Genomic DNA, 15,018 nt, shown 5'->3' on the forward strand with positions numbered 1-15,018 from the left:
GAACAGTCTAATGAGTACAGAATATGGACTGAGAGTAAATCGAAGGAAAACGAAAGTAATGAGAAGTAGCAGAAATGAGAACAGCCAGAAACTTAGCACCAGGATTAATGGTCACGAAGCAGATGACGTTAAGGAATCCTGCTACCTAGGCAGCAAAATAACGTGTGACGGACAGAGTAAGGAAGACATCGAAAGGAGACTGGCACTGGCAAAAAGGGCATTCCTCGCCAAGAGAAGTCTACTAGTAGCAAACATACGCCTTAATTTGAGATAGAAATGTCTGAGAATGTTTGCTTGAGCCGGCCGCTGTGGCCGAGCGGTTCTGGGTGCTTCAGTCCGGAACGGCGCTGCTGCTATGGTCGCAGGTTCGAATCCTGCCTCGGGCATGGATGTGTGTGATGTCCTTAGGTTAGTTAGGTTTAAGTAGTTCTAAGTTCTAGGGGACTGATGACCTCAGATGTTAAGTCCCATAGTGCTTTGAGCCATTAAAAAAAAGTTTGCTTGGAGCACAGCATTGTATGGTAGTGAAACGTGGACTGTGGGCAAATCGGAATAGGAGAGAATCGAAGCATTTGAGATGTGCTACAGACAAATGTTGAAAACTAGGTGGACTGATAAGGTAAGGAATGGAGGGGGGGTTCTGCGCAAAATCGGAGAAGGAAGGAAGTATATGGAAAACACTGACAAGAAGAAGGGACAAGATGATAGGACATCTGTTAAGACATCAGAGAATAACTTCCTTGGTACTAACGGGAGCTGTAGAGGGTAAAAACAGTAAACGAAGACAGATATTGGCATACGTCCAGCAAATAATTGAGGGCGTCGCTAGCAAGTGCGACTCTGATACGAAGAGGTTAGCACAGGAGAGGAATTCGTGGCGGGCCGCATCAAACCAGTCAGAAGACCGATGATTCAAAAAACCTATTTGGAAAACAATATTAAACTCTGCGGATAAACCGAACGAGGAAGGACAGTTTTAAATAGCTTGGCCTTATATTCGGGAGGGTAGAAGCTCCTGTCATCAACCAGCAATCCTCATTTAGGCTTTTCGTGGTTTCCCTAAGTTACTTCAGGCAAATGCCGGGAGTGTCCCTACTTTAAAGACGAGGTCGACTACCTGTCCCATCCTTGTCAAATTAGATTTGCAAGTATGCGAAAGCCTGTATATGTGAACTACGTTATTTTTGTTGTCCTTAAATTGAAACACTACGACAGGTCCAATAACCTTGTAAAAATGAGCTATGAATAAAACTTCTGCTACTACTACTACTACTACTGTGTCACGCTATCGAAGTGCCAGAGTTGGATTGGTGTAGTCCTTGGCGAGTAAGTGTTAGCCAGAAGCAGCGAATACACTGTATCTAGCGACTGCTTGGGAAAGTCATATACTTCTCGTTGAGCATTTGAATGCAGGTAAATATAGACAGTGACTGGTATCTTGTCTACGGATGCTGATAAATTATTAACCTATAGAGGCCTCTAAGAATAGAGAATGTATTAATATGAACTGGTAAACGCAGAATGTACTCACCGTTTCGTTGTTGTCCACAGTAGCTGGCGTTTGCTGATTGTCACTTTTTGTGCTCTACAAAAATAAGAAAGACAGGTATTAATAGGCAGCATTAACTGACAGAAATCCTGTGAAGATGACAGTTTCGTTAAAAGCACCTCAGAAATGTTAAATACCTTTATTTAATTCCATGATAATGAATCGAACAGATAGTTGCTCCAGCCGTAAGAACAGACAGCGCGCATCAGCAGTACGAATAGCAACACATAGCTTGTTTAGGACGTCGAGTTTGGTAGTTTTATTGCGTGCTTCTACTTGGAGCTGATTATTAGCTGCTTCTTAACTGTCTACGTTGAATAGCGCTGTCTATTTCTCTACCTGTTTACGCATTTTACTAACGTGAATATAGCATCATCTGGTTTTGTAGTATAGTTCCGCGCTATCAAAATGCTATCACCACCGTAATCGATTTGGATTTGAGTACTTCGCAAATAGTCACATCTTTAGTTTGGTAGTTCTCCTGCCTGCTTTTGAGAATTGAAAAGTAATTGCTTATTAATCTGTTTTAACAATGTTATTAAGAGTATGCTTTTTTCGGATCATTAATGCCACGTGAGCTTACTTTGTAGTGTGGGAGCAGCACAGCAGCAGTACTTTGATTGTGTCTACAGACACTGGGGTTAGTAGTACATTTATTGTTGGACAGCTGAACACCAGAACAGATAGACAGTGGCTGCGTGTATGGTGCATGCATGCTGTTGGAAGTTTCGTTGGCGACATATTTCAGATGATAGCCACTAGTTGCAGTGGCGTTGTGACACCAGCGGCAAAAGATGTGGCGCCTTCAGTGATGCTGGGCATCAGATGTGTAGCAGCACCTTCAGTGCACTCATCTGATGGCAAACAGCGGCAGGGTTCTGCACAGCCGGCCGCTGTGGCCGAGCGGTTCTAGGCGCTTCAGTCTGGAACCGCACTGCTGCTACGGTCGCAGGTTCGAATCCTGCCTCTGGCATGGATGTGTGTGATGTCCTTAGATTAGTTACGTTTAAGTAGTTCTAAGTCAAGGGGACTGATGACCTCAGATGTTAAGTCCCACAGTTCTTAGAGCCATTTGAACCATTTGGTTCTGCACACATGGGCGGAAGACGAAAGCAGGTACTGCTCGCATGGCTGTCCCATTATCCCTTGAAGACAGGTCTGACAAGGAATCCCTTGAGTGCGAGGTCGCAGAAGGCCAATGATGTTTACGGCATTCGACGCCCTACAGATTGTCTATCATGAAACCACAATATTGGCTGCTAATGGCAACAGGCAGTAGGACTGGAGGTATCAAATGGTGAGCACAGCATTAGGCTAAGGAGTTTTTTTTTTTTCTTTATTGTATTTCAATTCCCCATTGGGACTGGCTGGCAGCAGCATATGCGCTGCTCCTTAGCCGAAAGACATTTAAAAATATACAAAGGAGAAAACATGGTGAACATAGATATAAAAAGGGGGAACATCATGGATGGGAATAGACAAAAAAAGGGACGACTGTAAAATTGAGATAAAAACCGTAAAAAAGTAGCGCGCACAAAAAACCACACACTGGGACAATTAAAAGAACACAAGGCACAGTATGACCAGAGCATAAAAGTATCGACTGATGGTGCAGCACACAACAAACACTGACAGCGACACTAAGTACAAGGCCAGCACACAATTAAAATCACACCTCTTGACGCACAGGAGAAACAGCACTAAACACAACACTGATGTGGCACACTGACGATGATCAAAATGGAGGATCTGCCAGGCTCAAGGAGATGAGGGAGACCAGAAGAAGGGAGGGAGGGAGGGAGGGAGGGAGGGGAAGAGAGGGGGGAGATGGGCGGGAGGTGCGCTGAAGAGGGCCAGGTAGGGAGGGATGTGGGAAGGAGAGAGGCAAGGATGGGATGCATGGTCTCAGGGGGGGGGGGGAAGGAGGAAAATCCGCTCTGGGGGAAGGAGGGGAGAGGAAAAACGAGGCCCTGGGGGGGGGGGGGGGACAAGGCCAGGTTATAGTTGGAAGGAAGGGTAGATGTCACGGCGAAGTTCATCATCCAGGAGAGGGAGGCGCTGGAAATTGCCCTGGTGAAGGAGATGGAGGATGTGGTGGTGAAGAGAGGGAGGGATACAGGGATAGAGGTGCGGTAATGGGCAGGGGGTGGAGAGGAAGGAGGAAACCAGAGGGTGGGGGGGATCAAGCCTGCGGACAATGTAAAGGACGCAGAAATGTTGGAGGAACTGGAGGAGGTGGGGGAAGGGGATGAGTTCATACAGGAGCTGTGTGGGGGAAGGAAGGGGGATACGGAAGGCAAGGCAGAGTGCATGGTGTTCGAGGATTTGGAGGGTCTTGTAAAAGTGGGTGAGTGTGGAGATCCAGGCATAACAGAGGATAGGACGGATGAGGGATTTGTAGGTGTGGAGGATGATAGAAGGATGCAATCCTCATGTCCAGACAGACAGGAGTTTCAGAAGGCGGAGGCGGGAATGAGCTTTCTGCTGGATGGTGGCCAAGGAGCGTAGTTGAACTGTTATATGTATGCATGGTGTCTGTTCTTTCTGACATGTCTGAGTCTATTAATAAATGCGTGGTGTCTGTTCTTTCGAACATGTCCGACAGACCAGACACCACGCATTTATATAATCGATTCGCTTCGATGGCTTATGAATTTACAACCTTCAGTGAGGATGCACATTAGCGTGCGACCTTCAAGTGGGAATCTAAAAAATTTGCGAGCATGTAGGACATTGACGGGGACTGCGGATAGGTGGCGCCACGTGGGAATGTGGGCTGGCTGGGGAGCGTGTCGTGATAGTCCACGCATTTGCGATCAACGCTGTGTCCGGGTGGCGCAGTGGTTAACGGAATTGCCAAGCGAGCAGGAGATCCCGGGTTCGAGTCGCACTCTGGCACAAATTTTTCACTCGTCGCTGCCGATTCCGAACCAAGTTCTGATGCAGCTGATATCACCAATTCCTTCCCTTCTCTTTCTCCCCTCCCCTTTTCTTCTTCTTCTTCTTCCTTCTTTTTGTTCTTCAATTTACATAATAAGTAGTTGAACTGTTTAGTCGATGAGTAACTCAAAACAGTGCTGTAATGCTAGCGGTTTTAACACAAACAGAGCAATGGCAATGATGAACAAAGAAACATTGCATTATATTTACAATAACAGCCGACATTTCGTTAGAAAGGAACCCAAGGAATTTCGCAGAGTGAGAAAGAAATGGCAGATTGAATATTAGTGTTTCTGCAAGATGAGTCGGTGGAATGTGTGGTATCGTATACACTCGACTGAGCGGGCAATGTTCACGAGGAGTACAATTATGGCGATACCTGATTAACAAGTGAAAGTGATATTGAAACAGGTGTCGAGCCATGCAGTTCATCATCCTTGTCGAACAGGGAGCCACAAATCTCATCTCCAGTGAAGCGTAGTAAAGGACAATCGTTTTCCAAGGAGCGGGTAGTAAACATAATTCTGTACGTGGAAGATCATCCGCAGAGTGGCAAAAGAACAATGAGGGACGGATTTCTAATAAGCTTGCAGAAATATGACTGTGTAGTGCATAAGAAAAACTAAAGTTATTCAAAGGAGGACAAGGTACACTTTTACAAAAAGTAGTGTTTGTGCGTTTGAAAGCCGGCCGGAGTGGCCGAGCGGTTAAAGGCGCTACAGTCTGGAACCGCACAACCACTACGGTCGCAGGTTCGAATCCTGCCTCGGACATGGATGTGTGTGATGTCCTTAGGTTAGTTAGGTTTAAGTAGTTCTAAGTTCTAGGGGACTTATGACCACAGCAGCTGAGTCCCATAGTGCTCAGAGCCATTTGAACCATTTTGCGTTTGAAAGATACTCGATACAATTTACAGGCTGTGCATAATAGTTACCTACTACCTTACGGACATCAAATTCCACGCGACATAGATTACAGTGATTTCAAGGAAAGCGTGGATGGTTGCATAACTTCAAACAGTGCCACAGAATTGGAAGACGTAAGATGACGAAATTTCAAACAAAGCGTGAACTTGCGTGCATAGCAGACTGCGGAATCGGCTGAAAAATTTGTGGATGAGATGAACGATTATTCAGTCGTTCAGTAAGGAATTTATTTTCAACTCTGACCAATTGGTATTTGAAGTGGAAACATATGAGAGGAACCCTGGAAATCAGAGATACCAACAGAATTGTATAAAGATTAGTGCCTTAATGCATTCGTATCGAATTATGTCGGCTGTTAATCTGGAGGGTAAATTGAATGGAAAGTTATTTATTGTGGTGCGAGAAGCTGGAGGTGCTCTGTCCCCTACGGTTCTTTCTCGTGTGCGTGATATTGTGAGGGCAGTAGGAAATACTCACGTCACAGCAAGCAAGGGTGGGAAAATGGGCGTAGGCGAACTGTAACTATGGTATGATCACTACTTTTGGCCAATAGCTGGGCAAAATAACTTACTTTTGCTCGATTTCTAGTCTGCATATAAAAATCATACTCATTTAGGAAAACTATCCCTCCTGAAAAGCTTGTGACTTATCAATTGATACCACCTGGAACCACTATACAAATTCAACCCCTGGATGTTTGTTTTTTCCGTGCCTATAAAATATATTATCGCACGATCTGCAGCTATGCATTGAAGGAAAGCCAGTTTCTCAATAAGCTCCACGAAAAACTGTTCTGCATTCAGCTGCATGCTATCACATTCTATCAGTTCTCATCACTTCTTTACACCTGTATGATTCCATATACGTTCTTTAACATTGAATACCTAGCTCAATGTCCTGCACAGTTTGTAACTCCCAATGAGTTCGCCTTCGAACTTGACGGTGCGCCATTTTTCATTCGGTGTTCGTGGTGTAAGTTAATGGTTTTTTCTGAATATTTTTTTGAATGTCGATGATGTTCATTTTGTGAAGCGTAATACATACATCCCATAGAACGTTGATATCTGCACTTCCCAGACTCTCATTTCCTGTCACCTTCCTGATGAACATGCTGAGTCATTAGCAGCTAATATTTTTCCTAACATAATTGTTAACACAACACTTTCAAATGAGCCTTACTAAAGACTGAGCTTGCTACCTCGCACTCAAGGAGTTCCTTGTGTTGCCTTGCCTTTTGCTGTAAGCACATTCGAGCTACCAACGACAGCCAGGGCCAATATCTCTGGAAGGCAGTCAAGCACAGAAATTTTGTTTGCTGGTCACTAGGACCGCCAACATTAGTCGAGTGATGGAGCTGCTTAGGGAAATAGCAGTCAGACTTGGGAGGGAAGATCAGTGATCACTATGTATGTCTTCCATGAGGTCTTGTCCTAGATGTAGAGGAGCCACTTCCAGCGGCTATTGACCGCAGTCAATAGAGTTGACTGCAAGTAGTACCTCATGTCGTCACGAATAGCACATGCTGCATGGTTGCAGAGGCCATCCTCAGTCGGTTCCTACAGACGGCTGGCTGAAGTGGGGAAGACACATGGTGTGCAATCTGAGATACTGTTTTGCAGCATAATTATCAGAATCCCTAGTGATCCTCTGGTTTGGATGTGGAGTTTTCGACATATGCTATGGAGAGGTGAAATGAAGCATCCCCCCTCTCGTCGCCCCCCCAATAGTTCAGGCCTTTACTACGCCCACCAAGCAATTACTTCTGTGGCAGTGTACATTCGGAGTGCGCATGTGGTTTTTAAGGACCGAGAAAACTCTGCATACGCCTGATAAAAAATTGTACTTTTTGGAGATGAATATATCATCAGCTCCATTAATTACAGAGAATAGCATTCGTTGTTGCGAGTCAGAGAAAGAATATATTAATATATTATTATCTATTAGCAAGTGAAACCATGGAATTATCTCTCAACTAATCCGGCTTGTAAAGGATAATAACACTACATAATTTCGTTAGTAGAAAGCTGGCTGAATCCAGAAGTGAACAGCAACAAAATCTGTAGTTTCGATGACATGGGAGACTGAAGTGATAAGTGAAATTACAATGAAATCATGACCATTAGCTGCTTACTGGTGTTGGTAAATATCAACGGGGACAGTTGAAAATGTGTGCCCCGACCGGGACTCAAACCCAGAATCTCCTACTTACATGGCAGACGCTCTATCTGACTTCTTTTTAAAAAAAATCTCATTTTGTTCGTTAACGTTCGTTGCCTTTGTTCGGAGTGGACGTCCCATGACACCCGTTGAAGTTCGTTGTTGATCTATTCACTGTTTTTTATTTTATTTTTATTTTTTTTTATTACAGAGGGCTGCTAACCCTCCGACCGAACACTCTGAGCTACCGTGCCGGATTTTTTTTCACCCAGTTTTTTCAGGGGGCAGCTATCTCTCTGACCGAACACGCTGAGCTACCGCGTCGGCAGAGCCATTGAGGACACAGAGGACAGTGCGAATGCCCGGACTTATCTCTGGCACGCTCCACGTGAGACCCACATTTCCAACTTACTGTCCACACACTACATTTGCAGTGCCCCTACCCACTATACTCATTGCTCGCGACAGTCACTCTACCGATTCCCGTAAGAGTTTGAACAATGTGAGTGGATCCGCACTGAAGAATATCATTGGCTGGTAAACCTTATCTATATGAAGATGGTAACTGTTCTTTCGGACACTGAGAGTCAATAGGAATACTGAGACTGGTAGTAAGATGCTTCTGCGTAGTAAGTCGACACGAAACAGATTTCAAATTACCTGCACTTCAACATCGAATGTTCCTTTGTCTGACTGAAAACACTGACCATAAACAGAAAAGAATAGGAGAATTAGGAGTATTATACACTACCTCTTAGACAGGTACGTGCCAAGTGGTACGAATGGCCCATAGACAGTTTCTAAAAAAAAGAAAAAATTAAAGAAACCACCCGACAGTGATGCATGGTATACAAATGGGAAACGGTACGCACAGTAGAGACCTGCTGTGAACATAGACGCCACAGATCACAAAATTCAGCCGTGGTCGACAGTACTATAAAACTTGCCCCTACTATAGATTACAACAAAACTGAGATACCAAAACGAATTTTTCGCTCTGCAGCGGAGTGTGCGCTGATACGAAACTTCCTGGAGGATTAAAAGTGTGTGCGAGAGTGCGACTCGAACCTAGGAACTTTACCTCTCGTGAGCACGTGCTCTGCCAACTGAGCTATCCTAGCACGACGCACAAATTGTCCTCACAGGTTTAGGAGATGAGGCACTGGCAGAAGTACAACTGTGACGACAGGTCGTGAGTCTTGCTCAGGTAGCTGAATTGGTAGAGCACTTTCCCGATAAAGGCAAAGGTCACGAGTTCGATCCCAGTCCGGCACACAGTTTTAATCTGCCTTGAAGATTCAAAACTAAGTTATTTAGGCAATCTTCTTTCTTCTGCGAGTGAGTGATTAAGGAGGTGTTTGAAATTAAGGTTCAAGACGGTCTCATTAACAAATATAGTGTACTGAGTTAGGCGTGGAACCCTGCACTGAGGCGATTAAAAGCAAAGCGTTCCCGTCTAGTGAGGTTCACAGAATGCAGAGACTGAGGGCCGCAGTTCTCAGCCAGGTATTGCCACATCCACAGCCGTCACCACCCACCATGGCGGCTGCACGGACAGCGTCAGGAGCGGAGTGATGGAGGGGGAAACAGTCAACTAATATATGACACCGGCCCTAGCAGAGCAGTAGTCATCAATAACCACTTGAAGATAGAAACAATTCGGCTCGCTTAAATTTTTTTGAGAACTTACAATGTGACCTGGGCAGACACCCGAGAATTCTACAAGTTAGAAAGACACCGGGAGAGCATCAGATCGCATACCGAGAGGTCGACAGAAAGGACACATCCTGAGGCATCGAGGAATAGTGATTCTGGTAATGAAAGGAAGTTTGACGGGTAAAAATTGTAGAGGGCGACCAAGGCATGAATACAGTAAGCAGGTTCAAATGGATGTCGGCTGCAGCTGTTATTCAGAGATGATAGATTAGCATGGAGCGATGCGTCAATCCTGTCTTCGGACTGAGACCACCACAACAACAGGGCTTGAATCAGAACCACAACAAGAGTTAAATCAGAAATTTGTACAAAAATGATAAAATTTTGTTCAAATGACAAATGTTCGTAAAATTATTAACTACCTCTTCAAAATTATTAATGTGAGGCAAATTTGATCTTAGAAAAATAGTAAGTTGTCATTTTCTGGCCACCCAGCCCCCAACCCCTCCCCTGGCTGAGCATCATGGTTCCCCCCGTTAATTCCGCCACTGAGTAGAAACCACACTGTATTTCTCAAAGTAAAGAAAATACTAGAGCTGAAAGCGACACAGTGGATTACGTGCCGCGAAGGTAAAACTATCAGTTACACTACATACATATCTACATACATACTCCGCAAGGCACCGTACGGTGTGTGGCGGAGGGTACCCTGTACCACCACTAGTCGCTTTCTTTCCTGTTCCACTCGCAAATGGATCGGGGAAAAAGGGCTATCTATATGCCTTAGTATGAGCCATAATTTCTCGTATGTTGTCCCTCCTGCTTTGCTGTGTGGTAACGCGCTTGCCTACCATGCAGCGGGCCCGGGCTCGATTCCCGGCAGAGTTGGGGATTTTCTCCGTCCGTGGACTGGGTGTTGTGTTGTTCTCGTCATCATCTCATCATCCCCGACAAGCAAGTCACCCGATGTGGCGTCACCTGAAATAAGACTTGCAACCCGGCGGCCGAACTTTCCCAGTTCGGACCTCCCGTCCAACAATGTCACACGATCATTTCATTTCATTTTTTTCGTATCTCATCTTAGTGGTCCTTACACGAAATATATGTTGGCGGCAGTAGGATTGTTCTGCAGTTAACTTTAAATGACGGTACTCTAAATTTTCTCAAAAGCACTCCTCGAAAAGAACGTAGGCTCCCATCCAGTGATTCCCATTTAATTTTCCCAAGCATCTCCGTAAAACTTGCATGTTGTTCGAACCTACAGATAACAAATCTAGCAGCCATCCTCTGAATTACTTGGATGTCTTCCTTTAATCCAACCTGGTGCGAATCCAAAATACTCGAGCAGTACTCAAGAAGATGTCACATAGCGTCCTATATGCGGTCTCCTTTATAAATGAACAACATTTTCCTAAAATTCTCCCAATAAACCGAAGTCGATCATTTGTCTTCCATACCACAGTCCTACGTTCCATTTCATATTGCTCTACAACCTTACACTCAGGTATTTAAACGACGTGACTATGCCAAGCAGGGCACTACTAATGCTGTATCGAACTTCCGGTTTCCTTCCTTGCAGGTTGATACAAGATGGCAGACAAAATTTCTAGTAGATGCGATGACTGGCAGCTGGCTGTAAATGTACAAAAATGTAACCTGATGCGAATGAGAAGCGATCGTATCACAGCGATCCGTTACGCGTTGTTTGCAGCGAAATTAATGCCAGCGCACGAAATCTTCAACAATGTTAACGACGTTATGTTCCAGAATTCTGCAACAAACCGATGTTAAGGATGTTGGTCTGTAATATTGCAGATTCGTCCCATTACCCTTCTTGTATTCAGGAATGCCCTGCGCTTTTTTCCGGTCGCTTGAGGCTCTGCGCTGGACGAGAGATAGGTGATAAATGCAAGCTAAGTAAGGGGGTGGCCAACGGCCTTGCCACAGTGGTAACACCTGTTCCCGTCAGATCACCCAAGTTAACCGCTGTCGGGCTGGGCTAGCACTTGGATGGGTGACCATCCGGTCTGCCGAGCGCTGTTGGCGAGCGGGGTGCACTCAGCTCTTGTGAGGCAAACTGAGGAGCTACTTGATTGAGAAGTAGCGGCTCCGGTCTCGGACACTGACATACGGCCGGGAGAGCGGTGTGTTGACCACATGCCCCTCCATATCCGCATCCAGTGACACCTGTGGCCCGAGGATGAAACGGCGGCTGGTCGGTACATTTGGGGCTTCATGGCCTGTGCGGGAGGAGTTTTTTTAGTTTAGAAGTAAGGGGATAATGCCGTAGAGTACTCTTTGTAAAACTGAATTGGGATTCCATCCGGACTGGCGACTTATTTCTTTTCAGCTCTTTCAGTTTTTTGTCTACGACACGGATGCTTATTGCTATGTCGTCCATACGGGACGCGACGGTCAAACGACGGTATTTTTGTACGATCGTCCTGCGTGAACGTTTCTTTAAACACGTAATTTAAAACTTCGGCTTTCGTTTTTCTGTCTTTTGTTGTCACACCAGACTAGGCAACAAGTGACTGGATGGAAGCCTTAGACCTACTTAGCGATTTTACATAGGAACAGAATTTTCTTGGGTTCTCCGCCGAATCTTTTTCTAAGGTGTAACGGTGGTAGTTGCTGTATATTAAATTATGCAGACTCCTATATTCACTACTTCGTTTGCTTTAGGCCTTCATAACCAATCCAGAAAGCCGGTATGTCCATACAACCACAGGTAAATAACCCCAGCAGAAACAGTAGCAACTGCTAAGGCGCACTTACCCTAGCGCCGTCATAAAACAATGATTGAAGATATGATGACGTTAATGTCCTATCACACAAATATCAAAATTAATGATCAAACATCACTCATATTGTCTTAAAGGACAAATGGATTAAGCTGCTTGGTTGACTACAGTTCTATCTGCCTTTTACACAATTATGCAACTTACATCTGATGTTTATATTGTCTCACAAAGCGAAAAAATATGACATTTGGCAGATTACAAATCTGAGGAACTTTTATCTACTGCTGTAAGATTACAGCGGATATGTATCCCCAGTAATACTTGAGTAGTAACGTATCTACAGTAACTGAAATGTTGGTGTTAACTTTTTATTGCGACCTTTTCTTTTCCAATGATATAAAGCAGTTCCTCAGACTTCTTTCTGTCTGCGGCACACTTGCGAAGCACTGACTCGACCTTATATGATGAATTTCATAGCAGAACTGCCTAAAGTCGAGACAATGGCCGATTTCGATGTTTTGCAATCCTAGAAATACAGCTAAAGTATCCTTACCATATGTACAGATCATCCTGAAACTTCCATCTTTGAGAATTATCATGATGCAACTATGTCTCCATTACACAGATAGCATATAAACATATAGTAATACAATTACATAAATCACAGGATACTTTACTTAGATTTACATTGCTTCTGTGGTATTATACATACTGAGATAATTGTAATCATCAGGCAGAATAGATGTAAACTCTGTGATGTATTCTGTACGTGCGTTGACTGAAGCCTGCCCTCGAGTTGATGTCCGGCACAGAAGACAGGTAGCAAGATTTGGGTAGCAGCACTAGAGTGAGATTTTGAGCGCCACACAAGAATAGGTTACTGCTATTCAAAAGCTGTGACTTAGCAACATCACAAGATTTGTTTGGCAACCCTGTCATAGTCGATTTAGTTTCGGTTGTTGTTGTTGTTGTTGTATTCTTCAGTCCTGAGACTAGTTTGATGCAGCTCTCCATGCTACTCTATCCTGTGCAAGCTTCTTCACCTCCCAGTACCTACTGCAGCCTACATCCTTCTGAATCTGCTTAGTGTATTCATCTCTTCGTGTCCCTCTACGATTTTTACCCTCCACGCTGCCCTCCAATACTAAATTGGTGATCCCTCGATGTCTCAGAACATGTCCTACCAACCGATCCCTTCTTCTACTCAAGTTGTGCCACAAACTCCTCTTCTCCCCAGTTCTATTCAATACCTCCCAATTAGTTATGTGATCTACCCATCTAATCTTCAGCATTCTTCTGTAGCACCACAATTCGAAAGCTTCTATTCTATTCTTGTCCGAACTACTTATCGTTCATGTTTCACTTCCATACATGGCTACGCTCCATACAAATATTCTCAAAAACGACTTCCTGACACTTAAATCTATACTCGATGTTAACAAATTTCTCTTCTTCAGAAACGCTTTCCTTGCCATTGCCAATCTACATTTTATATCCTCTCTACTTCGACCATCATCAGTTATTTTGCTCCACAAATAGCAAAATTCCTTTACTACTTTAAGTGTCTCATTCCCTAATCTAATTCCCTCAGCATCACCCGAGTTAACTCCACTACATTCCATTATCCTCGTTTTGCTTTTGTTGATGTCCATCTCATATCCTTCTTTCAAGACACTGTCCATTCCGTTCAGCTGCTCTTCCAAGTCCTTTGCTGTCTCTGACAGAATTACAATGTCATCGGCGAACCTCAAAGTTTTTATTTCTCCTCCATGGATTTTAATTCCTACTCCGAACTTTTCTTTTGTTTCCTTTATTGCTTGCTCAATATACAGATTGAATAACATCGGGGATAGGCTACAACCCTGTCTCACTCCCTTCCCAACCACTGCTTCCCTTTCATGCCCATCGACTCGTATAACTGCCATCTGGTTTCTGTACAAATTGTAAATAGCCTTTCGCTCCCTGTATTTTACCCGTGCCACCTTCAGAATTTGAATGAGAGTATTTCTATCAACATTGTCAAAAGCTTTCTCTAAGTCTACATATGCTAGAAACGTAGGTTTGCCTTTCCTTAATATTGCTTCTAAGTTAAGTCGTAGGGTCAGTATTGCCTCACGTGTTCCAACATTTCTACGGAATCCAAACTGATCTTCCCCGAGGTCGGCTTCTTCCAGTTTTTCCATTCGTCTGTAAAGAATTCGCGTTAGTATTTTGCAGCTGTGACTTATTAAACTGATAGTTCGGTAATTTTCACATCTGTCAACACCTGCTTTCTTTGGGATTGGAATTATTATATTATTCTTGAAGTCTGAAGATATTTCGCCTGTCTCATACATCTTACTCACCAGATGGTAGAGTTTTGTCAGGACTGGCTCTCCCAAGGCTGTTAGTAGTTCTAATGGAATGTTGTCTACTCCGGGGGCCTTGTTTGGACTCAGGTCTTTCAATGCTCTGTCAAACTCTTCACGCAGTATCATATCTCCCATTTCATCTTCATCTACACCCTCTTCCATTTCCATAATATTGTCCTCAAGTACATCGCCCTTGTATAGACCCTCTATATACACCTTCCACCTTTCTGCTTTCCCTTCTTTTCATAGAACTGGGTTTCCATCAAAGCTCTTGATATTTATGCAAGTGGTTCTCCTTTCTCCAAAGGTCTCTTGAATTTTCCTGTAGGCAGTATCTATCTTACCCCTAGTGAGATAAGCCTCTACATCCTTACATTTGTCCTCTAGCCATCCCTGATTAGCCATTTTGCACTTCATATCGATCTCATTTTTTGAGACGTTTGTACTCCTTTTTGTCTGCTTCATTTACTGCATTTTTACATTTTCTCCTTTCACCAATTAAATTCAATATTTCTTCTGTTACCCAAGGGTTTCTACTAGCCCTCGTCTTTTTACCTATTTGATCGTCTGCTGCCTAGCTAGTTGGCATATAAACTTGTACTACTGTAGTAGACGTGGGCTTCGTGTCTATCTTGGCCGCAATAATGCGTTCACTATGCTGTTTGTAGTAGCTTACCCGCACTCCTATTTTTTTA

General features: G+C 44.0%; 1 protein-coding gene across 1 annotated transcript in view; it reads right to left on the reverse strand.

Annotated features, from left to right (window-relative positions):
* LOC124556065 overlaps positions 1-15,018 on the reverse strand; it is a 158,731-nt gene that overhangs the window by 117,543 nt on the left and 26,170 nt on the right. Inside the window, exon 3 of the mRNA XM_047130094.1 lies at positions 1,532-1,585. Coding sequence (XP_046986050.1) covers positions 1,532-1,585 — 54 coding nt within the window. The remainder of the gene's footprint in view (positions 1-1,531; positions 1,586-15,018) is intronic.

The sequence above is a fragment of the Schistocerca americana genome, chromosome X (assembly GCF_021461395.2).
Source record: "Schistocerca americana isolate TAMUIC-IGC-003095 chromosome X, iqSchAmer2.1, whole genome shotgun sequence".
NCBI classification, from domain to species: domain Eukaryota; kingdom Metazoa; phylum Arthropoda; class Insecta; order Orthoptera; family Acrididae; genus Schistocerca; species Schistocerca americana.